At 36.0% G+C, this 27,819-nt stretch overlaps 1 protein-coding gene across 8 annotated transcripts in view; it reads left to right on the top strand.

Annotated features, from left to right (window-relative positions):
* The window catches only part of EVI5 (ecotropic viral integration site 5), a 214,386-nt gene that overhangs the window by 42,061 nt on the left and 144,506 nt on the right, over positions 1 to 27,819 (top strand). For all 8 annotated transcript variants that reach the window (XM_067726948.1, XM_067726950.1, XM_067726944.1 and 5 more), the window contains exon 2: positions 10,794 to 11,023. In XM_067726948.1, coding sequence (XP_067583049.1) covers positions 10,875 to 11,023 — 149 coding nt within the window. In that variant the 5' untranslated portion in view covers positions 10,794 to 10,874. The remainder of the gene's footprint in view (positions 1 to 10,793; positions 11,024 to 27,819) is intronic.

The following is a 27,819-nucleotide window of genomic DNA, read 5'->3' as shown; positions in this document are numbered from 1 at the left end:
CTTCCTAGTGTGTGGAAACTTTTTCTTTTTCACAGCTCCCTCCCCGAGGTGCAGGTCCCATCCCTAATCTTTTGTCCCTGTTTTTCCTTTTTTCTTTTGCCCTACCCAGGTAGGTGGGGAGTTTCTTGACTTTTGGGAAGTCTGAGGTCTTCTGCCAGCATTCAGTAGGTGTTCTATAGGAGTTGTTCCACATGTAGCTGTAGTTTTGATGTATTGTGGGGAGGAAGGTGATCTCCATGTCTTACTCCTCCGCCATCTTGAAGGCGTCCCCCAACTCAACTATTTAACAAAAAATTTTTGTTTTATTTTTTGGCTGTGCTGTGTGGCATGTAGGATCTCAGTTCACAGACCAGGGATCGAACCCGTGCCCCCTGCATCGGACACATGGAGTCTTATCCTCTGGCCCGCCAGGGAAGTCCCTATTTGTAGACTTTTTGATGATGTAATGTCATCGTGGTTTTGATTTGCATGTCTCTAATAATTAGCAATGTTGAGCATCTTTTCATGTGCCTGTTAGCCATCTGTATGACTTCTTTGGAGAAATGTCTAATCAGATCTTCTGCTCATTTTTTGATTGGGTTGGGTTTTTTGTTTTTTCAACTTTGAGTTGTATGAAGCTATTTGTGTATTTTGGATATTAACCTCTTGTCGTTCACATCATTTGCAAATACTTTCTCCCATTCTATAGGTGTTCTTTTTGTTTGGTCAGTGGTTTCCTTTGCTGTGCAAAAGCTTCTAAGTTTAATCAAGTTACATTTGTTTATTTTTGCTTTTATTTCTTTTGCCTTAGGAGAGTGCCACAAGAAAATACTGCTACGATTTATGTCAAAGAATGTTTCTTCTAGGAGTTTTATGGTTTCAGGTCTTATATTTGAGTTTATTTTTGTGTATGGTATGAAGGAATGTTCTAACCTCATTGTTTGACATGTGGCTGTCCAGTTTTCCCGGATCACTGTTGAACAAACTGTCTTTTCTCCATAGTATATTCTTGCCTCCTTTGTCATAGTTTAATTGACCGTAGGTGCATGGGTTTATTTCTGGGCTCTCTATTCTATTCCATTGGTCTATGTGTCTGTTTTTGTGCCAGTACCGTTCTGTTTTGATTACTGTACACATAGCTTTGTTCTTAAGTCATCAAGGATTCATGAAAAGTAGAGAGTAGTCTCTTTGACCTATTATACTCTTTTTGGTGACAATATGAATATATATGAAATATTCTTTTTATTTTGTAAGGAACTAAGAGGCAGCACATCTAAATAGTTAATAATGTAACAATATAAGGACAATATGACACGTATACCATAGGGTTGGAGGTTAAATTAGGTGATATCATCAAGTATCTGAGTATAAGCACTCAGTAAATATTAACTGGTATTACTTTACTAATGAATATCAAAATATTCAGTAAAGTCGTTCTCAGTATCTTCAGGGGATTGATTCCAGGACCCCTGTGGACCAAAATTCTGGGATACTCATTGGCGCAGTATTTGCATAAAACCTATGCACATCTCTGAATACTTTCAATCATATATAGATTATTTATAATACTTAATAAAATGTAAATCCTGTGTACATAGTTGCTAGTGAGGGGCAAATTCAAGTTTTGCTGTTTGAAACTTTCTGGAATTTTTTTTCCCCTCAATATTTTCTATCCATGGTTTGTTGAATTGGTGGATGTGGGACCACCGTTTACAGAGGACTGACTATATAGAGGAAATGTACCATAGAAATGAAGGGAAAGGTGAGAACACGAAGTTACAAATGCCTTAAAGAATGAATACTGTTTGGAAACAGCATTTCTCAGAATATGTTTTGCAGATAATGGTGAAAAAAGGATTTACGGGCAGTTATGTTTGGAAAGTACATTCCTCTACCTTCTATAGTTATGTCTCTGAGAAGTTCTATAATAAAAAAAAAAATTCACCTAATCTATAGGACTTCAGCTTTTAGCAGTACGGTTCACTACATAGCTTAGAAAAACTCTTCCTCTATAAAGCATCTAGAAATGCAAACATCTTTTTAAACGCAAAATTGTATTTCCAGGAAGGTAAGGGAAATAACCCAGGCAAAAACAGCCAGAAACTGGAAACCAGATGGCCTTCAAACCCACCCATGTATTGTATGAATTATTTATTTACTTTTTTGTATAATCTATAGAAAGCTGGAGTAGCTATATTAATTTCAGACAAAGCAGACTTGAGAAGGAAAATGTTCAGACATTATGTATTGATAAAGGGGTCAAGTCTCCTAACAGACATGGTTTATTAGGCAAAAACTGATAGAACTTCAAGGAGAAATAGATACATTCACTGTTATGGTTGGAGACTTCAGCACCTGTCTTTCAGTAATTTATAGATACAGCAGAGGCAGAAAATCAGTAAGGATATAGCTGAACGGTACCATCAGTCAAGTGTATTTAATGATGTTTATCTGACAACCACTGAATATACATTCTTTTCAGGCTCACATGTAACAGTTTTCAAGATGCACTATATTCTGGGTCATAAAACATACCTGAACATGTGCTCTTAGACCACAATGGAATTAAGTTAGAAATAACAGAAAGCTAGTTGGAAAATCTGAAAATATTTGGAGATTAAACAACACACTTTTAAATAACACATGGATCAAAAAAAAAGTCCAAAGAAAAATTTAAAATATTTTGAAATAAAGGAAAATGGAAAGCAGCAAAAGCAGTGCTTAGAGATTAGTTTAGAGCATGGAATGTATATGTTAGAAAAGAAGAAAGATATAAAATGAGTTTCTAATCTTCCAGCTCAGAGCACCAGAGAAAAAGAGCAATATAAGCCTTAAGCAAGTGGAAGAAAGAAATAAAAATTAGAGCATAAATAAATAAAACCAAAAACAGGAAGACAATAACAGAAAATCAACAAAACTAAAAGCTGGTTCTTTGAAAAGATTGATAAAATTGATAGACCTCTAGCCAGTCTAACAAAGACCAAAGGAGAGAAAGACACAGATTACTAATATAAGGAATGAAAGATGTAAATTTCTTTTTTTCATTTAATTATGATAAAATACACTGTTGACCCTTGAATAACACAGGAATTAAGGGCACCGACCCTCCCACAGTTGAAAATCCATGTATGACTTTACAGCTGGAACTCTGTATTCATGGTTCTGCATCGTCGGATTCAAACAACCGCAGATCTTGTAGTACTGTAGTACATATTTATTGCAAAAAATCTGTGTATAAGTGGACCCATGCAGTTCAAATCCATGTTGTTCAAGAACCAACTGTACATAACAAAAAATTTACCATTTTAAGCATTTTTTAAAAAATAAATTTATTTTATTTATTTATTTTTGGCTGCGTTGGGTCTTTGTTGCTGCACGCAGGCTTTCTCTCGTTGTGGCAAGCAGGGGCTACTCTTCGTTGTGGTGCGTGGGCTTCTCTTGTGGAGCACCAGCTCTAAGCGCGCGGACTTCAGTATAGTGGCACGCGGGGTCAGTAGTTGTGGCTCACAGGCTCTAGAGCGCAGGCTCAGTAGTTATGGTGCATGGGCTTAGTTGCTCTGCAGCATGTGGGATGTCCCTGGACCAGGGTTCAAACCTGTGACCCCTGCATTGGAAGGCGGATTCTTAACCACTGCGCCACCAGGGAAGTTCCACATTTTAAGCATTTTTAAGTGTACAGTTCAGTGGCATTAAGTACATTCACATTGTTGTACGACTGTCATCACTCCATCTGCAGAGTACCCATTAAACTCCCCACTCCCCACTTCCCTGGCAGCCAATCTACTTTCTGCCTCTATGAATTTGACTACTCTTGGTACCTCATATAAGTGGAATCATAGAATATTTGTCATTTTGTGACTGGCTTATTTCACTTAAAATAATGCCTTAAGGGTTCATTCATGTAGCATATGTCAGAATTTTCTTCCTTTTTAAGGCCAAATAATACTCCATTACACTTAACAATGTGTATATAATACTTTTTTTTTTTGGATTTGATTTATTTATTTATTTTTGGCTGCGTTGGGTCTTCATTACTGCATGCGGGCTTTCTTAAGTTGCTGCGAGCTGGGGCTACTCTTCCTGGTGGTGTGCGGGCTTCAGTAGTTGTGGCACGTGGGCTCAGTAGTTGTGGCTCATGGGCTCTAGAGTGCAGGCTCAGTAGTGGCGCATGGGCTTAGTTGCTCCGTGGCATGTGGGATCTTCCTGGTCCAGGGCTCGAACCCGTGTCACCTGCATTGGCAGGCGGATTCTTAACCACTGTGCCACCAGGGAAGTCCCTATAGTACATTTAAAAAATCCATTTATTCATTGATGAGCACTTGAGTTGCTTCTGCCATTTGGATGTTGTGAATAATGCTGCTACGAACTTGGATATACAAATATCCCTGCTTTTAATCCTTTTGTGTACATACCCAGAAGTGGAATTGCTGGGTTATATGGTAATCCTATGTTCAGTTTTTTGAGAAACCATCATATTTGTTTCCACAGCAGCTGCACCTTCTTACCACTTTACATTCCTATCAGCAATGCCAATACTTGTTATTTTACGTTTTTATTTTTTTAATTTTAATTTTTATAGTAGCTGTCCTATTTTTTTCAAATTCCTTTTCCATTTAGGTTAATACAGAGTATTGAGCAGAGTTCCCTGTGCTGTACAGTAAGTCCTTGTTGGTTATCTATTTTAAATATAGCAGTGTGTACATGAATAGATACATGTATATGTAATCATGTGTAAGTGAATCACTCTGCTGTACAACTGAAACTAACACGACATTGTTAATCAGCTATACTCCAGTATAAAATAAAAAAACAGCTATCCTAATGTGTGTGAAGTGGTATCTTATTGTGGCTTTGGTTTGCATTCCCTAATTAGTGATGTTGAGCATCTTTTCATATGCCTGTTATGCTTATTGGCCATTTGTATATCTTTGGAGAAATGTCCTTTGCCCATTTTTTATGGGATTGTTTGAGTTGTTGATTTTAGGAGTTCCTTATCTATTCTGAATATATGTGAATATATACATATATATGTGTATATATAGATATACATATCTATATATACACATATACATATATGTATATATTTGGCATGGCCAAAAAAAAAAAAGAGTTAATACTAGTTGTTGTGAAAAGTCCTAAAAAAATATGCTAAATTGTTGAATCAGCCTTGATTTTTTTTTTTTTTTTCTTTTTTTTTTTGGCCACACCACACGGCATGTGAGATCTTAGTTCTCCGACCAGGGATCGAACCCATGCCCCCTGAATTGGCAGCGCGGAGTCTTAACCTCTGGACCGCCAGGGAAGTCCCAGCCTTGATACTATAAAACAAAGTAACTGCAAAAAATGATAGAAAAAAAAAAAGAGTCTAGTTATCTGAATTGTATCAATTTTTTCTTTGTTTCATAAAATCAACTGAAGTTAGTGTGTTTGAAGGCATTTTTGGAAAGTAAGGTTTGTTACACAGTAAAATCCTGACCAACTTACTGGAACCTCCAGCCTTCAGGAATCAGACTGAATCAAGATGTCTCAAGAATAAAGGTCATAGTGATAGAAATGGGATTATTTTGCAGCTCCTAATTCTCTAAAATGGTCCTCAACCTTCTGTAATCTGGTTTCTGCTTCCTTCACTGTGGAATGGATTAATTGAGGTCATTAGTGACTACATCTCTTGCCAACTTTTGGTCTAATACACTCTTGTTTTTTTTCTTTTTTTTAACCATTGAATTGTACACTTTATTTTGTTGTTGTTGTTTTAACATTTATTTATTTATTTTGGGTGGCACCGGGTCTTAGTTGAGGCATTGCAGGATCTTCGTTGCAGCATGCGGGCTCGTAGTTGCAGCACACATGTTTCTTAGTTGCAGCACGCTGACTCTTAATTGTGGCATGCTACCTCTCAGTTGGGGTATGCATGCGGGTTCTAGTTCCCCGACCAGGGATCAAACCCGGGTCCCCTGCACTGGGAGTGTGGTGTCTTACCCACTGGACCACTGGGGAAATCACGGGTCTTATTCACTCTTGACAGTGGTTAAGAGCAGAGAATCTCAAACCAGACTGTCTACGTTCCACTCTTAATAGCTTTCTAATATAAAAGTTGTGTTACCTCTCTGGGTCATCATTTAAAAAGTGTCATCACTTTTACAATGGGGAAAGTAGTGATACCTGCTTTAGAGTATTTTAGATTTTGGATCTAAAATTGGAATCTTTAAAAACAGTCCTTTTGGGGAGTTAAGAGCATCTTTGTAAGTTCTAATAAAATATAAAGTGATAAAGGAACCATGATTGTTTCTCATGGGAGATCCTAATCAAATATTATAGCAATATCTAAGGCTTTTACTAAACTTATTTAATTTATTTTATTAGTATTTTATTTTTTAAGAGCAGTTTTTGGTTCACAGCAAAATTGAGTGGAAAGCACAGAGATTTCCCATCTACCCCTTACCCCTACACATGCAGACCCATCCCCCATTATCAGCATTCACTACCAGGGTGGTACCTGTGTTACAATTGATGAGACTATGTTGACACATCATAATCATCCAGTCCATAGTTTATATTATAGTTCACGCTTGATGGTTTACATTCTGTGGGCTTGGACAAATGTATAATGACATGTATCTACCATTTTTGTATCATTCAGAGCATTTTCACTACCCTAAAAATCCTCTGTGTTCTGCTTGTTTGTCCCTTCCCTCGCCCAAATCCTGATCTTTTTACTGTCTCCATAATTTTGCCTTTTCCAGAATGTCATATAGTTGGAATTATACATTATGTAGATTTTTCAGATTGACTAAGCTCTTTTAAAATTGAGATATAATTCACATACCATAAAATTCACTCGTTTCAAGTGTACAGTTCAGTGGCATTTAGTATATTCACAGGTTTGTATAACTGTCACTGCAGTCCAATCCCAGAGCATTTTCATCACTCTAGGAAGAAACTCTGTACCCATTAGCAATCATTCCCCATCCCCCCTCCTACAGTCCCTCCAAGCCACCCAACTACTTTCTGTCTCTGGATTTGCCTATTCTGGACATTTTATGTAAATGGAATCATACGATGTATGGCCTTTTGTGTCAGATTACTAAGCATTTTTAATGATGGTTTTAATCTTTCCAAAGTATGTTCATGTTTAAAAATAAATGCATAACACCTCTATGAGGTAGACAGGAACTTTGTGACAACCTTTGTGACATAATTGCATTGTCAGATTTATTGTGTCCTCGTGACCTCAGTTTACCATAGGATGAGGGAAAGAGGTTTAGAGGTGGCAGGTTAGAGATTTGGAAAAGTAGAGTTAAAGGAAAAATAGGACATGATGATACATGAAAAATAACTCATCTTGTGGGATTTCTAGAACCATGAGAATTAAACTTTATTAAAGTGCAACTGCAATTAAATACTTCAGTTATATTTAAGAATTTTAAATTGTAAAGATGGGTTGTTGAGCCTTCAGTAGTTATAGACTGAATCTCATTTCATCAAGGTTGAAAGGATGTCAGGATTGTGCTCCGGGTTATTCCAAATTTTTTAAATGGAAGCCTGTTGCTACAGTGTGCAGAAAGGGTATGATAAATTTATTTTTAAAAACAAATTAAAGCGAATAATAGGTGTCTTTTGCTTTGCTACAGTTAGCTTGAGTAGAGAACTTTTATATAATGGAAACGTAAAGCATTAATTCTTTCTTTAAAAATTTTTTTCCGTATTTATTTCCATATACTTCAATTTTAAGATTGAAGTATAGTTGATTCATAGTGTTTCCGGTGTATAAATCAAAGTGATCCTTTGATTCTTTTTTTTTTTCCAGATTCTTTTCCCTTATAGATTATTACAAGATCCTGAATATCGTTCCCTGTGCTATATATACAGTAGGTCCTTGTTGTAAGCATTAATTTTTGGAAGTTGTGAGTATATTTGAAATTTGTCGTCAGTGTTAGTAAAGGGTAACATTTTTCTGTAAATTTTATGTGTTAGGTTTTCTGTTTTACAATATAGTGTGCTTGTGGGATGCAAATTAGTGCCATCTTCACAATTGAATTTGTAGTTGTAACTGAGTAGAGAAAATCAGTAGGATAACAAACTACAACAGGCTGTCTTGTTGTCTGCCATGGCTCTTACCATTTCCTGGTGCAAAGGAAGTTCTGGCTAAATTATTTGGTTACTATCTGGCCTTTTGCCTTAATGAACTGTGCTGCTGGTCTATTCATTGGCGAGGACTTTTTTTTTTGGCCTGGAAGCCTAAATGATCGTCCCCATACTTCTTTTCCTTGGTTCCCCTACTTCATCCTGCTTGTCTTTCTTGGGGGTTCTTCCCTCAACAGTAAGAGCTCCCTGATCCCTTCTATAACGCCATTCCAAGGGAAGTAAGTTCTAAAATGAAAAAGTTACTGAAAATGAAAAGAAAATGAGAGGTATCTTTAAGTTAATGAAACTCTTGCCCCTATTCACTTGTAATCAAATCTTTGTCTCAGAAGTTCCAGCCTCACATTGAGTGGCATAACTATGACCTTAGAATCCCTTTTCCCTACATTGAATTTTTCTGCTGCTGGGTGAGGTGGAGGAAGTGGGGACATGTATGTGTTGATGAAGTGAGAAGGAAAGACTTGGACAACCCATGAGGGGAGAGTAGTATCTGCTAAGATAGTCTAGGTGGCATTTTTATTTATGTATATAAGTTGGTGTTTAATTTTTGTGTGTATAAGTTGCTGTATGTAACCAAGGTTAGCTGAGAATATGTCTATCTAGAAAACAACTTTATAGTGCTTTAGTCATTTTCTGTTGCATAAAATTTAAGATCTTCTCAAAGCACGTAAAAGCACTTCATAGTTTTTGTCTAAGAACTTCACAATCAAGAAGCTCTTTTTCTTTTTCTGACTTATCTTCACTCTGGGGCGAAGTGAGAGTAGCATCGACATATATACACTACCAAATATAAAATAGCTAGCTAGTGGGAAACAGCCACATAGCACAGGGAGATCAGCTTGGTGCTTTGTGACGACCTAGAGGGGTGGGATAGGGAGGCTCAAGAGGGAGGGGATATGGGGTATATGTATGCATATGGCTGATTCACTTTGTTGTACAACAGAAACTAACACAGTATTGTGAAGCAGCTGTACTCCTATAAAGATCTGTTAAAAAAAAAAAAAAAAGAAGCTCTTTTTGTGATAGTTTCAAAAAAGTATAATCCCTTAAAAAAACTACTGTACCTTATTTTGTAAACTCAAATTAAGAATGTTTAGTTTTATATGTATATTCAAATATGGTTATTGTTCACATTGTTTTTCATTACTGAAGTGATAATGTCTGTTTGAATATTATGTATATTTTGTGTTTCAAATGAATTCGCTGTAGGCATTTCTGCTTAGGACTTTGGCATGATTTATGAAGAATATATAGACGTTTGTATAGTTCATTGAATCTTAGAGATGGGAGGGATTTGAAAGGCTTTTTTAGTCCTGGTTGCCCATCTAAAACAGAAACTCATCTTCAACCAACTCTTGACTTTTGACTCTTATATTATTAATTTTTTTTAACATTTTTTTTCATATTCTTTTCCATTATGGTTTATCTCAGGATATTAAATATAGTTCCCTGTGCTATACAGTAAGACCTTGTTGTTTATCCATTCTATATATACCAGTTTGCATCTGCTAATCCCAAACTCCCACTCCACTTCACCCCTCCCCTAACCCTGTCCCTCTTGGCAACCACCAGTCTATTCTCTGTGTTCTTGAGTCTGTTTCATAGATATGTTCATTTGTGTCATATTTTAGATTCCACATATAAGTGATATCATATGGTATTTGTTATTCTCTTTCTGACTTCACTTAATATGATAATCTGTAGCTGCATCCATGTTGCTGCAAATGGCATTATTTCATTCTTTTTATGGCTGAGTAGTATTCCATTGTATATATGTACCACATCTTCTTTATCCATTCATCTGTCAGGGGACATTTAGGTTTCCATGTTGACTCTTATAATGAATTTTTTAAAAAAATTTTTATTGGAGTATGGTTGCTTTACAATGTTGTGTTATGGATTCTTAATTGTAGCCATTGGTAGGAAATGTCTACTGTTTCTAGGCATCCCATTCTACTTCTGACTAGTTCTAACTATTTGAAAATTGTACCTGAAACTCTCTTACTCTGTGAAATCAATCATTTATCATAATTTTGTTCTTCTAGCGCTAAATCCTCTTTAATAAAAATACTAAATAAAAATAAAATAAAAATAAAAATAATAGTGGTTTGAAGATACATCATGAGTCTCATTTCATCTTATTTATACTAAGCCCAGTTTTTGTTGAATTGTTGGTCATATAGGATTTCCCTGTCCTCATCACCTAATGGACATGTTTTAGTTCCTCGGCTTTCAAATGTTTTTGACTGTAACCCAAATAAAGAATATATTTCATATCCCAACTCAACATACATGTAGTATGTAGTTTTAATACATATATGCAACTGAGACAGAAATTTTATAAGACAACATACCTTTACATTGACACTTTCTGCTCTTTTTCATTTTTTAAGAACGGTGCTGTTACCTATTAAATTGATTTTATCACTCCCTGATGGATTTTAGCCTGTAGTTTGGAAAACATTGTTCTAATTTGTTCATGTCGCAGAACTGAAATAAGGAGTTTCCAAAAGCTGTATGTTAGGACAATCATTGCTAAAACAGGTTTTACCTTTATTAACTCAAAGAAAATATTCTGATGGTGGTTATAAAGTAAAACTAAACAGGATTATCAACTTCTTGGTAATGCATACAATACAATTGACGTATGCAACTAATATTTTTATCTTTAGGTGGCGACAGACAAGGTTGCAGAAAAGTTGAGTTCTACTCTCTCATGGGTGAAGAACACAGTGTCACATACAGTCAGTCAGATGGCCAGTCAGGTGGCAAGTCCATCTGCTTCATTACACACTACATCCTCGTCTACCACACTGTCAACGCCAGCCCTTTCACCATCTTCCCCATCACAGTTGAGTCCAGACGACTTAGAACTCCTGGCTAAACTGGAGGAACAAAATAGGTAAGTGAGGTTGCTTGGGTTTTCTTTCTTTTAATTATCATACAAAGTCAACCATTCATATATGTATATATGCCATAATCAAAATTTTAAATATTTGTTCAAATTAAGAATGTTTAGGGGAGTTCCCTGGTGGCCTAGTGGTTAGGATTCTGGGCTTTCACTGCTGTGGCCCGGGTTCTAGTCCTGGTCAGGGAATGAGGTGCCGCAAGCTGTGTGGCGTGGCCAAAGAAAAAAGAATGTTTAGTTTTTGGCTCCTTGTTTATCAAAGCTACTTAACAAAAGTATTCAAGTCTTTTTTGGAGGAGTTGGTCTTAAAACTAAAGTTGGACTAAAATTTTCTTCTGCCTTGGATAGCTGTAGAGATTTGTTTTCTTAATATAGCAAATTATCTAAATTTTTCCTGAATTTTAGAAAAGGTTTTTAAGGCAAATAAAACTACCATTTTTGTTTTTTAAACTCTCTAAATAGTCCCCTTTGGTTAAGCTGTAGAATTATTTAATTTAGGATGGATATCTGATTTGTGATTTAGAGTGGGAAATCTCTTCATAAATTTATTCATGGAAGGCAAAGTATTCTTTTCTTTTAATGGTGTGATATAGAATACTTGTTTACTCTGTTATTAATGTGTACTGTGGACCCTGGGTACCCCTTCACTAATATTACTATCAGAAGTTCTCTAGGGCATCAGCTATTAAAGAGTTATTGGAAGAGCGTCCTTTTACGTTCAGTCAAGATATATACCACCACTGGCTTTAAGGGTAATAAGAGAGATAATTTCTAACAGCTCTTTTGATATACAATGTACATAATAAAGTACACATACTTAAGGTATACAATTTGATAAGTTTTGACATATGTATATATCTGTGAAATTATCAACCAAATCAAGAAAATGAACATATCTGTTATCTGCCTTTCTATCCCCAGATAGCCGTTGATTTGCCTTTTGTCACTGTAGATTAGTTTGCATTTTCTACAGTTTTATAGAAATAGAATCATACAGTATGTACTCTTTTTTAATGGGTTATTTCACTAGCATAATATTTATGTTGTAGCACATATGAATACTTCATTCCTTTTTTTTGCTTAGTAGTATTCCATTGTATGGACATATCACAGTTTACCTACTCACCTGTTGTGAAATGCTATAAACATTTGTGTACAAACCTTTGTATAGATTTATGCTCTCATTTCTCCTGGGTAGATACCTAGGAATGGAATGGCTGGTTTATATGGTAGGTGTACATTTAATTGTCGAACTGTTTTCCAAAGGGCCTATAGTTTTCCACATTCTCATCATCAGTGTATGAACATTTCAGTTCTTCTACATCCTTACCAATGCTTGGTACAGTCTTTTAATTTTAGCCATTCTAATAGGTATTTGTATCTTGTGGTTTTAATTTTCATTTCCCTAATGGTGTTGAGCATCTTTTTATGTGCTTATTTGGCATTGATATGTCATCTTTGATTAAATGTCTGTGAAATTTTTGCCCATTTAAAAAAATTAGGTTGTTTGCTTTCTTATTATTGTGTTTTAAGAGTTCTTTATATATTTCAGGTGCAAGTCCTTTATCCATATATATGTTTTTCAAATTTTTTTTGCAGTCTGTGGCTTATGCTCTTAGCATTATCTTTTGAAGAGCAAAAGTTTTAAATTGTAATTAAGTCCAATTTGAAGTTGTTCTTTTATGGACTTTGCTTTTGATGGCTCAAGGTCACACAGGTAGACTCCTGTGTTAGAGAAGGTTTATATTTTTAAGTTTCAGATTTACTGTCGTACATTTGAGTTAATTTATTTGTATGAAACAGAGCATAGATCAAAGTTCAGTTTTTGAATATGCATGTTTAATTGTTTTTGTATTTGTTGAAAAGACTGTCCTTTCTCCACTTAATTACTTTTGCACTTTTGTCAAAAGTCAGTTGTCTGTATATGTTATGTGCTTATTTCTGGATTCTTTTTCTGTTCCACTGATCTATTTGTCTACTTTAATGTTAGTATGACACTGTCTTGATTATTGTAGCTTTCTAATAGGTCTTGAAATCAGATAGTGTTAATCCTCCATCTTTGTTCTTTTGACGATTTTTGCTGTTTATCATACCCTTGTGAATTTTACATGAAGTAATTTGTACAAAAATGCTTGCTGAGATTTTAATCAGAATGCTGTTGAATTCCTAACAGTATTGCCTTCCACCCATGAACACAATATATTTCTCATTTACTTATTACTTGTGCATGCTATTGTTTTTGTAAATTTAATTTTTGATTGTTCATTGCTACCATATAGAAATACAATCATTTTTCTTTTGTCATTCGTGTATCCTGCTGCCTTGATAAATTCACTTGTTCTGGTAGGTTTTGTTGTTTCTTTAGATTCCATTAGATTTTCTACATAGATGAGCATGTGGTCTGTGAATAAAAGCATGTTTGTGTCTTCCTTTACAATATGGATGCCTTTTATATCTTTTTCTTGCCTTATTGCAATTGACTAGTACCTCCAGTACAAATTTGAGTGTAAGCGATGAACAGATAGCCTTGTTTTCCTGATCTTAAGGGGAAAGCATTAAATATGAAGTTAATTGTAGGTTTCTGTAGATGACTTTTATCAAATTGAAGAAGTTCCTTTTTATTTCTCATTTGCTGAGAGTTTATAAGAAACAGAAGTTGGATTTTGTCATATGCTTTTCCTGAATCTTTTGAAATGATTACATCGTTTTCCTCTTTTAGTTTAATGTGGCAAATTACATTGATTTTTAAATGCTAAACCAACTTTGCATTCCTAGGATAAACCCCACTTAGTCATTATATACTGTCTTTATAAAGTATTGTTTACTGTCTTTATAAAATATTGTTGGATATGATGTGTTAAAATTTTGTGTGGAATTTTTGCATCTATTTTCAGGAGGGAAATTGGTCTGTAGTTGTCTTCCGACATCTTTGACCTTTATCTGTAATGTCTTGTGTCCTTGTAATGTCTTTGTGATCTTTCCTCTTTTCTAATATACGTGTTTAGTGCTGTACGTTTCTCCTAAAGCTCTGCTTTAGCAACATCCCTTTAAATTTTATGGTCCTGAGTGTGGTCTGTTTTGATAAATATTTTATGTGCACTTGAGAAGATTGTGTATTTAGCTGTTGTTTGGTGGCGTAGTCTATAAATGTTAATTGATTCAAATTGATTGATAGTGTTGTTCAAGTCTACTGTATCTTTGCTGGTTTTATGTTTACTTGTTGTATCAGATATTGATGTCAGATGTTGAGAGAAGAGTATTGAAACCTCCAACTATAATTGTGGATTTATTTCTGTTTAAATTTTATCAGTCTTTGTTTCATGTAACTTGAAGTTTTATTATTGTGTATATAAACGTTCAGAATTGTTATGTCCTGTTGTGAAATGCACTCATTATCCCTAGTAATATTGTTTGCTTAGAAATCTACTTTATCTCATCTAGTCACTGTAGCTTTCTTTTGAATAATGTTAAAATTTTATATATTTTTCCATTCTTTTATTCTATTTTTTTCTTTATCTTTAAAGTTTGTCAGCATATAGTGGCTCTTGCTTTTTAAAATACAATCTGACAATCTTTGCCTTTTAATTACAGTAATTAGATCACTTTTTAAAAAAATTATGACAAAATTTTATTTCTTGCTCACGTTAACGTTCATCCGAAACTGCAGGCTGAGTACATTTTTGCTGCACACTTCATTTCTGGAACAGTGACCAGCCCCTATGCAGGATAAACCAGACTCATGGCAAATAGTGGAAATATATCTTAAAACATCTGCTAGAGAGTGATACACATAACTTCAACTCACATTTTATTGGCCAAAGCAGATCACATACTCACACTCCTTATAGAGTGAAGTGAGGATTAGAATCTTCTTGCTGGATCTTAGAAAATACATGCTTATTATTATTTCAGCACCTTTTCCAGTATTTTTATTGTATTGTTATTGTGCTCTTAATTATTCACATACCATAAAATCCATCCCTTTAAAGTGTACAATTTAGTGGTATTTTTAGTACACTCACAGAGTTGTGCAAACATTACCACTATCCAATTTCAGAACGTTTTTATGACTCCCAAAAGAATCTTTGTACCCATTAGTCTCCCCTTTCCTCCCTCCTTCCAGCTGCTGGTAACCACTAATCTACTTTCTGTCTCCATGGATTTGCCTATTCTGGACATTTCATTGGTAGTCTTTTGTGACTAGCTTCTTTTACTTAACATAGTATTTTCTAGGTTTTGAGGAAAATAGATCATTTACATTTAATGTAATTCTTGATATGGTTATGTTTATATTTGTCATCTTGTTTTACTGTTCTTTATCTTTTAATTTTTCGGCCTTTTGACTGAATGAAATGTTCTTTATGATTCTGTTTTATCTTTTGTTGATTTATTGGCTATAATTGTTTTTTTTATTTTTATTTTTTTAACATCTTTATTGGGGTATAATTGCTTTACAATGGTGTGTTAGTTTCTGCTTTATAACAAAGTGAATCAGTTATACATATACATATGTTCCCATATCTCTTCCCTCTTGCGGTTGCTTTATGGTTCATAGTATATATCCTTAACTAACTTAGCACGGTATGCCTTCAAGAGATCTCATACCATTTCACACGTAGTGTAAGAACTTAGAATAGTACATTTCCATTTCTCCTCTCCAATCCTTTGTGCTAGTTTTATCATGCATTTTGCTTTTGTATATGTTATAAACCCCATACTACATTATTATTTTTGCTTCAGTAGTCAATTATCTTTTAAATGAGATTGAAATAATAAGAAAAAATCTTATATTTGCCTACATAGCTTCCATTTCTGGTGCTCTTTGGTTCTTTTTTTTTTTTTGTGGTACGCGGGCCTCTCACTGCTGTGGCCTCTCCCGTTGCGGAGCACAGGCTCCGGACGTGCAGGCTCAGTGGCCATGGCTCCCAGGCCCAGCCACTCCGCGGCATGTGGGATCTTCCCGGACCGGGGCACGAACCCGCGTCCCCTGCATCGGCAGGCGGACTCTCAACCACTGCACCACCAGGGAAGCCCTCTTTGGTTCTTTTTTAGCTCCAGATTTCCAACTGATAGAATTTTCCTTCTGTCTGGAGGACTTGCTTTTATATTTCATGTAGTGTGGGTTACTCCTGTATGTCTGAGTCTTCATTTTGCCTTTGATTTTTAAAAATATTTTTTCTGAGTATAGGACTCTAGGTTGACAGGGCTTTTTGTTTGTTTGTTTTTTGTTTGTTTTCCTTCAGTACTGTAATGTGTCATTGACTTCACTCTTGTATTGTTTACATCAGGAAATCTGATGCAATCCTTATCTTTGTTCCCGTGTATATAATGTGCCATTTTTCCTCTCTGTCTCCTTTTAGAGTTTTTCTTTATCCCCGGTTTTGTTAATTAATTAATTAATGTATTTATTTTTGGCTGCGTTGGGTCTTCATTGCTGCGCACAGGCTTTCTCTAGTTGTGGTGAGCGGGGGCTACTCTTTGTTGCGGTGCATGGGCTTCTCACTGCGGTGGCTTCTCTTGTTGTGGAGCATGGGCTCTAGGCTCCTGGGCTTCAGTAGTTGCGGCATGCAGTCTCAGTAGTTGTGGGTTGCAGGCTCTAGAGCGCAGGCTCAGTAGTTGTGGCACACGGGCTTAGTTGCTCTGCGGCATGTGGCATCTTCCTGGACCAGGACTCGAACCCGTGTCCCCTGCATTGGCAGGTAGACTCTTAATCACTGAGCCACACGGGGAAGTCCTTTATCCCTCGTTTTAAGCAGTGATTCTGAGGTGCCTTATTGTAGTTTTCTGCATGTTTCTTACTTTGGGGTTTTGTTGAACTTCTTGTAGACTTAATAATTTTCCTCAAATTTGGAAACTTTTCAACCATTTTATTTTTCAAAATTTTTTTGTGTGTGTGGTACGTGGGCCTCTCACTGTTGTGGCCTCTCCCATTGTGGAGCACAGGCTCCAGACGTGCAGGTTCAGCAGCCATGGCTCACGGGCCTAGCCGCTCCGCTGCATGTGGGATCTTCCCGGACCGGGGCATGAACCCGTGTCCCCTGCATCGGCAGGCGGACTCTCAACCACTGCGCCACCAGGGAAGCCCCTTCAAATTTTTTTTGTTCCTTTCTCTCCTCCTCCTCAGTGACTCTAATTACACAAATATTAGGCCACTCGAAGTTGTTGCACAGCTCACTGATATCGTGTTCACTTTCTGGAAAATTTTTATCGCTTTGTATTCAAGTTCTCTATATTGTGATCTGCCATGTCTAATTTGCCATTAATCCTATCCAGTGTGTTTTTCCATCTCTCACATTGTTCATCTCTAGAAGGTGGAGCTGAGTGTTGTTTGTATGTCTTTACTTAAGTTTTGAATATACAGAAGTATAGTCTTAATAACTTTTAATGGCCTTGTCTGGTAGTTCTAACATTTCTATCAATACCAGTTTGCTTTTGATTAATTGCTTTTTCTTCTCATTGGTTATATTTTTCTGCTTCTTTGCATGCCTGATAATATTTGATTGGATGTCTCACATTGTGAATTTTACCTCACTTGGTTTGGCTTTTTTCCTATAAATATTCTTGAGCTTTGTTCAAGAATGCAGTTAAGTTACTTGGAAAGAATTTGCTCTGGAGTAGTGCACAGCCTAGGGCTATTATTCCCTCCTACTGAGGCACGACCCTTTTGTGTACTTCACCCAATATGCCTTGAAACAGGTTTTCCAGTCTGGCCGGTGGGGACAGATACCATTCCTGGCCCTGTGTGAATGGTGGCCGCTGTTAAATCTAATCTTTTCTGGTGTTTTTTTTCCCTCTAGCTTTGGGTAGTTTCCTTACATACATGTGCTGATCAGTTCCCAGCTGAATACTTAATGGGTATCCTCTGTCAATCTCTTAAGGTCTTGTTTGTGTACTTCTTACCTCTCTGATACTCTTTTCCTTGGACTCTAGCCACTTTGGTCTCCTCATGCTCTCAGCTCTGTCTACTCAATTGAGAAAGTTCACTAGGATCTGTTGAATTTTTCCTACGCATGCCAGAATCTGGAAACTCTCTCATGGGAGGTAAGATGGCAGTCATAGGTCTTACCTCACTTATCTCCTGAGTTTCAGAAATTGCTGTCCATTGTTGCCTGTTGGCCAAAGTCTTACATATTCTGAATATTAACTCTGCTCAGCTTTAAAAAAATTTATTGCTGAGGTAGTTGTTGAAATTTTTGCTTTCAAATGACCTGTCCTCAGGTTCGGTCCCTTTCTGTTGATATGGAGACAGAAAATAGAGACGTGAAAGAAATTACCTGGAAATAGAATTTACAAGCTAGAGACTTTGAACCTGGCCCAAATGAACAACTAGAAGAAGACCTAATGTTAGCCCATTCAAACCTGGCAATAGAAATTGTCCCCTTCTGATTATTGTTTCCTAGAAAGTGCTTTTAAAGGGTTTTCTTTGGCTCTCAGCATTTGATGGGTAAGATAGAAAGCTTGGTGTGCCACATGATGATAACTTTATGTGGGTTTTATGTGTGTATTGGTATTAACTTTGTGCCCCTTTGCTTATTACATTTGAAAGATTTAGAGCAAAGTCTTTTGGTTGAGGTTTTAGGAGGAGGTAGTTTTCTAGCATAATACGTAGATTGGCAAAGTTTCTTGGATAAGATGAATTTGGAAGAGGCTCATGAAAGAGCAAAGTGGAGTGTTGGGTTGTGTGAAGGCAGTTATGAGCAAATAGATGCTCACAGAAAACAAAGTGGCGGGGACTCTCAAAAGGAGGTGTATGGTGTGGAAAACTTAGTGGAATATAAAACCAGGGCAGGACTGGCAAAGTAAAACACTTACAGATGGTGCTAAAGGATGTAAAGAATTTATAAGTTTTGAATTGGTTCTTACATGGAAAAGTAGTTCGCACAAAAGATAACTTTGGCTCTGAGTTTGTAAGTGACCAAAGTTGAACTTATGGTTATGATCAATAATTACTGTATAACTAAAATATAGAAAACACCATATAAAAATTGTTGCAAGTGATGTGTGTATAGATGAACTTTTTCTCACGTAATTCACAATTTATTCCAGAATACTAGATGTGCTTGGCATATATCTTAACAATTAAATAATAATTGTTAGAATTGTTTAAAGATGTCTAGAAAAAAAATTTTGACAAGTAAGACTTCGAAGAAGTTAAAGAAGCAGAAAGTTTTCACCCTTTGTTCTTGTGTGGAATTACTCAAAACTTTGTACTTTTTTGAGTTCACATTTTGAGTCTCTCACTCTTTTTAAAAAAATCATTAAAACCCAGAATCCATGGGAAGGATTTATGTGTAGAGAATGGGTAAATGTAGCAATATTTTGTTTTGCCTTAGGAGAACAGTCCTGGTGGAAAAACACATCTTTCTGACTTTAATAAAGAATAAAATGACAAACACTAAGATCTAGCTCACCTTCCCCTGTTCTGCTCTAATACCCCAGCAATGTATTAAGTCCAAGAAAAAATTGCAAGAATAATAAGCTAAATTTTCTCCGACCACTTCTGTGGTTTGTAATGTAGATATGCAAGTTATGTATCTAAAGTAAAAACTGAGACACAACTGTTACTTCTAACAGGTGAAATGCTTTTATTTAGGATGTTTTCTTCTCTTTTGCAAATGTAGATGAATCTCTTGTGTTGTTTAACCATCTTTGATTAAGAAAGTATAAAATACTTTGGCAGTATTTTAGAAAATTAAAATTGAAGAAACATGAAAATACCAAATTCTATAAAGAAACTGTTTTTCCTTCCCATAGTTTTGCTGCAGTTATCACTTTTTAAAAATCAGTGCATCTGGCAACCCCAGGAAGATGTGAAGAAATGGTTCAATACAATGTCAAAGATCTGTTTGATGAAAGTTAATTATTGATAGCCTTGAAGTTGAAATGGGACAGCTATTTTTTTTTCTGTGTTAAGTGTGTTTTTCATTTTAAAAATACAAAGGCTTTGGCTGAGATGAATTTAAGAAGGTAAGGTTCAAGTGTAATAGCAATGCATTTTAATTAAGGAGGGGAATAGTGCTAATTTAAATTTTAAACGGGCCATTATTTGTGTGGTTTAAAAGTTTGGCATTGCAACCATGTTTGTTTCCTTTTGCGTTCTGTTATTTAGAATCAGATTTTACTTTTTAGCAGATTTTGGGGAGTGAAATATGAGGATGAGGAAATGGTTCTTCTAAACTAAAGTAAATGTATTTTATTTATTTTTTAAAATATGGTAAGCAGGAATCTTTGAAACCTTAATTTATATATCTTTGTATCCTACCAATATCTAAGTCTACACTGTCGAATATGGAAGCCTTTAGCCATATGTGACAGTTGAGCTCCTGAAATGTTGCTGGTCTAAATTGTGGTGGGCTGTAAGAGTAAAATATACTCTAGATTTTGAAGAGCTGATTTTGGGGGGAAAAAATCTCATTAATTAAAAAATTTTGATTACATACTAAAAATATGTAATATTTTGACTATATTTGATGAAATAAATTATTAAAATTAATTGCAACTATTTCTTTATACTTTAAACTTGGCTATTAGAATATTTTAAATTATGTAGGGGCTTGCGATATATTTCTATTGGACAGTGCTGATCTAGGTGATCTAACTTTTATGTTTATAATTTTAGCACCACAGCATTACCTCAGTTTTCCTAAGGATACTCTCTATAACACAGCCATGAACATTTAAGGAAGTAGTAAAAAGCTTCTGAACAAAACATGTATTTTCAAGTCTTTGCGTTAAAAATTCATGTATTTTTAATCATAGGAGAAGCCTTTAGATCTTCACTCGAACTCTTTATTCTTTTTCTTTTCATAGGATTGTTTTAAATTTTTAATCGGTTATCTGATTTCCTGAGGAATTTGATGATATGATTAATTAAAAGAATTTATTGTACTATTTCTGTTGCAACTAGCTTAGCTTCAGTCTGCAGTGTCTATGCTTTCTGTCTGGAGTGTCTGCATAAAGCAATCAGTAAACCATCAGTTTCTTTTTTTAAATTTTTTTTTAACATCTTTATTGGATTATAATTGCTTTACAATGGTGTGTTAGTTTCTGCTTTATAACAAAGTGAATCAGCTATATATACATATATCCCCATATCTCCTCCCTCTTGCATCTCCTTCCCAGTTTCCCTATCCCACCCTTCTAGGTGGTCACAAAGCACTGAGCTGATCTCCCTGTGCTATGGGGCTGCTTCCCACTAGCTATCTATTTTACATTTGGTAGTATATATAAGTCCATGCCACTCTCTCACTTGGTCACAGCTTACCCTTCCCCTCCCCGTGGCCTCAAGTCCATTCTCTACATCTGTGTCTTTATTCCTGTCCTGCCCCTAGGCTCTTCAGAACCTTTTTTTTTTTTTTTTTTAGATTCCATATATATGTGTTAGCATACGGTATTTATTTTTCTCGTTCTGACTTACTTCACTCTGTATGACAGTCTCTAGGTCCATCCACCTCACTAAAAATAACTCAATTTCATTTCGCTTTATGGCTGAGTAATATTCCATTGTATATATGTGCCACATCTTCTTTATCCATTCATCTGTCGATGGACACTTAGGTGGCTTCCATATCCTGACTATTATAAATAGAGCTGCAGTGAACATTGTGGTACATGTTTCTTTTTGAATTATGGTTTTCTCAGGGTATATGCCCAGTAGTGGGATTGCTGGGTCATATGGTAATTCTATTTTTAGTTTTTTAGGGAACCTCCATACTGTTCTCTAATCCATGAATTTGGTAAAGTAGCAGAATACAAAATTAATGCACAGAAATCTCTTGCATTCCTATACACTAATGATGAAAAATCTGAAAGAGAAATTAAGGAAACACTCCCATTTCCCATTGCAACAAAAAGAATAAAATACCTAGGAATAAACCTACGTAAGGAGACAAAAGACCTGTATGCAGAAAACTATGAGACACTGATGAAAGAAATGAAAGATGACACAAACAGATGGATAGATATACCATGTTCTTGGATTGGAAGAATCAACATTGTGAAAGTGACTATACTACCCAAGGCAATCTACAGATACAGAGCAATCCCTACCAAACTACCAATGGCATTTTTCACAGAACTAGAACAAAAAATTTCACAATTTGTATGGAAACACAAAATATCCTGAACAGCCAGAGCAATCTTGAGAAAGAAAAACAGAGCTGGAGGAATCGGGATCCCAGACTTCAGACTATACCACAAAGCTGCAGTAATTAAGACGGTATGGTACTGGCATAAAAACAGAAAGATAGATCAGTGGAACAGGATAGAAAGCCCAGAGATAAACCCATGCACATATGGTCACCTTATTTTTGGTAAAGGAGGCAAGAATATACAATGGAGAAAAGACAGCCTCTTCAATAAGTGGTGCTGGGAAAACTGGACAGCTACATGTAAAAGAATGAAATTAGAACACTCCCTAACACCATACACAAAAATAAACTCAAAATGGATTAAAGACCTAAATGTAAGGCCAGACACTATCAAACTCTTAGAGGAAAACAGAGGCAGAACACTCTATGACATAAATCACAGCAAGATCCTTTTTGAACCACCTCGTAGAGAAATGGAAATAAAAACAAAAATAAACACATGGGACCTAATGAAACTTCAAAACTTTTGCACAGCAAAGGAAACCATAAACAAGAAAAAAGACAACCCTCAGCATGGGAGAAAATATTTGCAAATGAAGCAACTGACAAAGGATTAATCTCTAAAATTTACAAGCCTCTCATGCAGCTCAATATCAAAAAAACAAACAATGCAAACCAAAAATGGGTAGAAGACCTAAATAGACATCTCCAAAGAACACATACAGATTGCCAACCATCAGTTTCTGATCAGAATATTTGAGAGGGGGCTGCAAGACTCATGCATTCACCTTCTCTGAGATCTCATCTTAGGAAACAAAAGCAAAAGAAAACCCCTATGCTTTCAGAACTGGAGAGATTCTTGTCGTCTAGGCACCTCCCTCCTGAGTTGTCTCTGAATTGTTTCCTGTGCTAATTCCTTGTCTTTTCTCTTAATTGTCCCTTCTTGCTTCTCTTGTTCTGAGACTTGTATACGTGCTTGATGATGTTGCTGTGAAAGGGTGTGACTCCTGTGAGTCAGAAGTGTATTTTGTTGCTATTGATTTGCCTTTCTTTTAGCCAGCAAGCTGCTGTCTTTCTCCATGCACTTTCATATCCTGTTTGTTTGGTGTAACATTACAAGAGTGTTTGACCCTATGTTTGAAAGGTTGCTCCCTCTGCAATAAAGTGCCAGTGTATTTAGCTTTCCACGTGTTTTTCTTGTATAGCAGTTTTCTTCCTTAGCTTTCTTAGATCTTTCCTTAGTTCTTTATAAATTAACTTAGCAGTTTACACATTCCCAAATGGCATGTTGACCTGTCATTTTTGTATCCTGCTCTCTTATTTCTGGTATCCATAGGAAAGCATTATACTGAGTACAGCAGGATATTCAAAAAGTTTGTCAAATAATTGCCCAGTTTCCATTTGTAGACTTTTCAACTTCTGGGCTTCTTATCTACGTGGGTAAGTCCCACAAGTACTTCATATTCCAAATAACCCAAAAGAGAACCCATTCTTTATCTTCTCCTCCTTTGTATTTTTCATAGTATTGTAGTAAGTAGAGGGTTTTTTTTCTTTCATGTTTGTCAAATATGTCCTGCTATACATAAGGTACTTTTTTTTTTTCATGTACCCATCATTGAAGTGCACAGAGTACCATTTTTCTCAGATAGGTGACCCCTTGGTGAGGTGAAGGTTCACTTCTCAGTAGCAGGAATATGGTGAAGGTAATCTCTCTAAAATAAGACCCAAAGACCCTGATTACTCTCTTTGTTGGCATATTCCCTTGTTCTCACTTTAGTCCCTAGTCCTGTCTATTAGGGTACTGGAAATGCTTTCTCTCTGCCAAGTATTCTAAGCTTCTGCAAGCAAACAATCCTAGACTTTTTCCATCCTTGATACTATTTGAAGTCCAACTGATAATTGGCTTTAGCACCTCCACCTCAGATAATGTGGAGCTGTAGCCATTTTGAATGCTGCCCTTAGAGCTGGAGGTACAGAAATTTGGAATTGCTTAGCTAGGAGACTGAGGACTATGTATTTATTCCCCAGTCAGTAGAGATTCAACTCTGATGTCTTAGTCTGGCAGCATTCTAGGAGGATGAATAAATTTGGGCCTCTGAATTATTGTATAGCAGCAGGCCACACATACCTATGGGGAATGCCTTTGATTATAGTGTACAATATTCCTACCAGGCCAATATTCTTTTCCTTAATTTGATAAATTTCTCCTTGTATTAGTCATAAGGAAATTATGTTGGGGTGGGAAGGTAGTTTCCTTTTTTTTTTTTTTTTTTTTTTTTAAATTACGGTAAATCCATGCAAGGCAGTGAACCCATGTGCTCTGGGAAGAGGAAGATAACTGAATAAGTTTTGAATAGACTTCTCACTAGCCCATGGATCATGAGTCATGTTGTTGTATTACCACTTTCTCAGTTGCCAGGCTAAAGTCTTTGGAAACTGTTGGCATTTTCAGGCATTGTGCCTCTACTGCCATGTCAAGAGTATTTTAATTGAATTTAAACTAGGTGGCAACCTGTCTAGCAGTCTTCCTGAGGTGGTTTTTTTTTTTTAATCACTGCTTTTAGGAAAAAGAAATAAAAATATCTGATTTTAATTACACATTCTGTAAGGTCTACATATTCTTAATTAGTATGTAAATTCTTCTACATACCATGACTAAGTAGCTACTGGGGAGAGACTTGATAGTATCAATTCAAATGTTACTTCTTTTGGAAAATGTTAGCGGTCTCTCAGAAGGATTTCATTATATCCATAGCACTGGAAAAAAATTATAAAATTTTTCCTTAGAAAATTCTAAATTTTGATAGAGTGACCAACAAATTTGAAAAAAGAGAAAGGAAGTCGTGTTCATATTTCCCTTTCTTTATGAAATAGATACACTTAATATATCAAAAACAGTTACTGTTTTTTGTGATAGTAATAGTCATGGTTTTTAAAACAATTCTGAAGGGCTTCTAGTAATAAAAAGCAGTAGTTTCTCACCTAATTCTCACTACCCCTAATGTCATTAACCAGAGACAGTATTTTTAATACATTTTTATAAAGTTGATGTATAATTTGCAACAGAGAAATGCACAGTTCTTAAGTGTACAGTTAGAGCTTTGATAGATGTATACACCTGTGTATAACCCACAGGCCATTAACACGGAGACAATTTCTGTCATCTTAGAATATTCATTTGTGCCCTTTTTAGCAACCCCACCACCTGAAACTTTTCATCTGATTTTTATTGCCATGGATATATTTCATTTGTTCTTTTTTCGATATAACAGCATTTGGGGGCTATAATTCATATACTGCAATTCACACATATGAAGTGTACAATTGAGTGTTTTTTCATGTATTCACAGAGTTGTACAACCAATCACCACAATCAATTTTAGAACATTTTCATCACCCCTCAAAGAAACTTTGTATCCATTAGCAGCCACTGCCCATTCCTTCTTGTTCCCCTTACTCCCACTCCAGTCCTCAGCAGCATCTAATCTACTTTCTGAATTCTAGCTATTTCCTATAAATTGAATCATACAATATGTTTCCTTTTGTGACTGGTTCTTTCACTTAGCATAGTGTTTTCAAGGTTCATCCATGTTGTAACATGTATCACTACTTCATTTATTTTCAAGACTGAATGATATTACACCTTATGGATATACCAGTGTTTTTATTCATTCAGCACTTGATGGACATTTGGATTGTTTCCACTTTTTGGCTATTATGGATAATGCTGCCATGAACATTCGTTGTATAAGTTTTGTGTGGACATAGATTTTCATTTCTCTTGAATATATACCTAAGAGTAGAATGGCTGATTCGTATGGTAATTCTTTGTTTAACCATTTAAGGAATTGCCAGACTATTTCCCGAAGTGGTTTTAACCACTTTATATTCCCATCAGTAGTGTCTGAGGGTTCCTGTGTCTCCATATCTTCACCAACACTTATTATTTGTCTTCTTGATTATAGCCATACTAGTGGTTGTGAAGTGGTGTGTTGTTATGGTTTTGATTGGCATATCCCTAATCATTAGTGATGTTGAGCATCTTTTTATGTGTTTATTGGCCATTTCTATATCTTTGGAGAATTGTCTTTTCTTATTCTGCGCCCGTTTTTATTTATTTTTTATTTTTTTAAATGATTGCTTTATTTTTAAAAAATTAATTAATTTTTGCCTGCCTTGGGTCTTCGTTGCCATGCACAGGCTTTCTCTAGTTGTGGCAAGCAGCGGCTACTCTTTGTTGCGGAGCATGGGCTCTAGGTTCACGGGCTTCTGTAGTTGTGGCACACAGGCTCAGTAGTTGTGGCTTGCAGGCTCTAGAGTGCAGGCTCAGTAGTTGCGGTGCACAGGCTTAGTTGCTCCGCAGCATGTGGGATCTTCCAGGGATTGAACTCGTGGCCCCTGCACTGGCAGGTGGATTCTCAACCACAGTGCCACCAGGGAAGTCCCTGTGCCCATTTTTAAATTGGTTTGTTTGTCTTTTTCTTATTGAGTTGTAAGAGTTATCTGTGTAGTCTAGATAGAAGACTCATGGGTTACAAATATTTTTCCCATTCTGTGGGTTTTCTTTCCACTTTCTTTTATTTTTTATTATTTTTATGTATTTAGTTTTTGAATTTTTAATTTATTTTTATTTATTTATTATTTTTGGCTGTGTTGGGTCCTCGTTGCTGCGCGCGGGCTTTCTCTTGTTGCGGCGAGCGGGGGCTACTCTTTGTTGCGGTGCCTGGGCTTCTCATTGCGGTGGCTTCTCTAGTTGCAGTGCATGGGCTCTAGGCACGCGGGCTTCAGTAGATGCAGCGCGTGGGCTCAGCAATTGTGGCTTATGGGCTCTAGCACAGGCTCAGCAGTTGTGGCGCACGGGCTTAGTCGCTCCACAGCCTGTGGGATCCTCTCGGTCCAGGGCTTAAACCTGTGTCCCCTGCATTGGCAGGCGGATTCTTAACCACTGCACCACCAGGGAAGTCCCTCTTTTCACTTCCTTGATGGCATCCAGTGAGGTACAAAACATTTAAAATTTTGATGAGTCCAATTTATACATATTCTTTATTGTTACTTGTTCTTTTGGTGTCATGTTTAGGAAGGCTTTTCTTCTACAATCTGTGAAGGCTTGTTCTTGAACTTCTTATAAGTAGAATCATATAGCATGTACTTGTTTGCATCAGGCTTCTTTCACCTAATGTTTATAAGATTCATGTATGTATCAAAGTTTGTTTCTTTTTATTGCTGAATAGTGTTGCAGTGAATATATATGCAGTGAATGAATATATCACAATTTGATTATTTTTCTGGATATTGGGGTTGTTTCTGGGCTTTGGCTAGAAATAAAGCTCTTCTGAACTTTCAATTGCAAGTCTTTTTGTGGATGTAGGTTTTCATTTCTCTTGCTGTGTCATATAAAAATGTGTTTAACTTTGTAAAGAATTGCCAAACAGTTCTTCAAAGTGGTTGAACTCTTACATACTTCTGACATGGTTATATGAAAGTCACAACTGCTCCCATCTTTAGCAACACTTGGTATGGCCAGTCTTTAGAATTGTAGCCATTCTAATGTGTACATAGTGTGGTTTTAACCTGGGTTTCCCTGGTGACTAAGGATGTTGAATGTTTTTCAGTTGCTTATTGACTACTTGACTATTTTGTTTTGGAAAGTGTCAGTTTAAGTCTCTTACTCATTTTTTAAAAAATGTGTTGTTTGCCTTC

This window comes from Pseudorca crassidens, chromosome 2 (assembly GCF_039906515.1).
Source record: "Pseudorca crassidens isolate mPseCra1 chromosome 2, mPseCra1.hap1, whole genome shotgun sequence".
Lineage (NCBI taxonomy): Eukaryota > Metazoa > Chordata > Mammalia > Artiodactyla > Delphinidae > Pseudorca > Pseudorca crassidens.
Note: the sequence above shows the minus strand (reverse complement) of the source record. Positions and strands in the feature narration are given on the sequence as shown.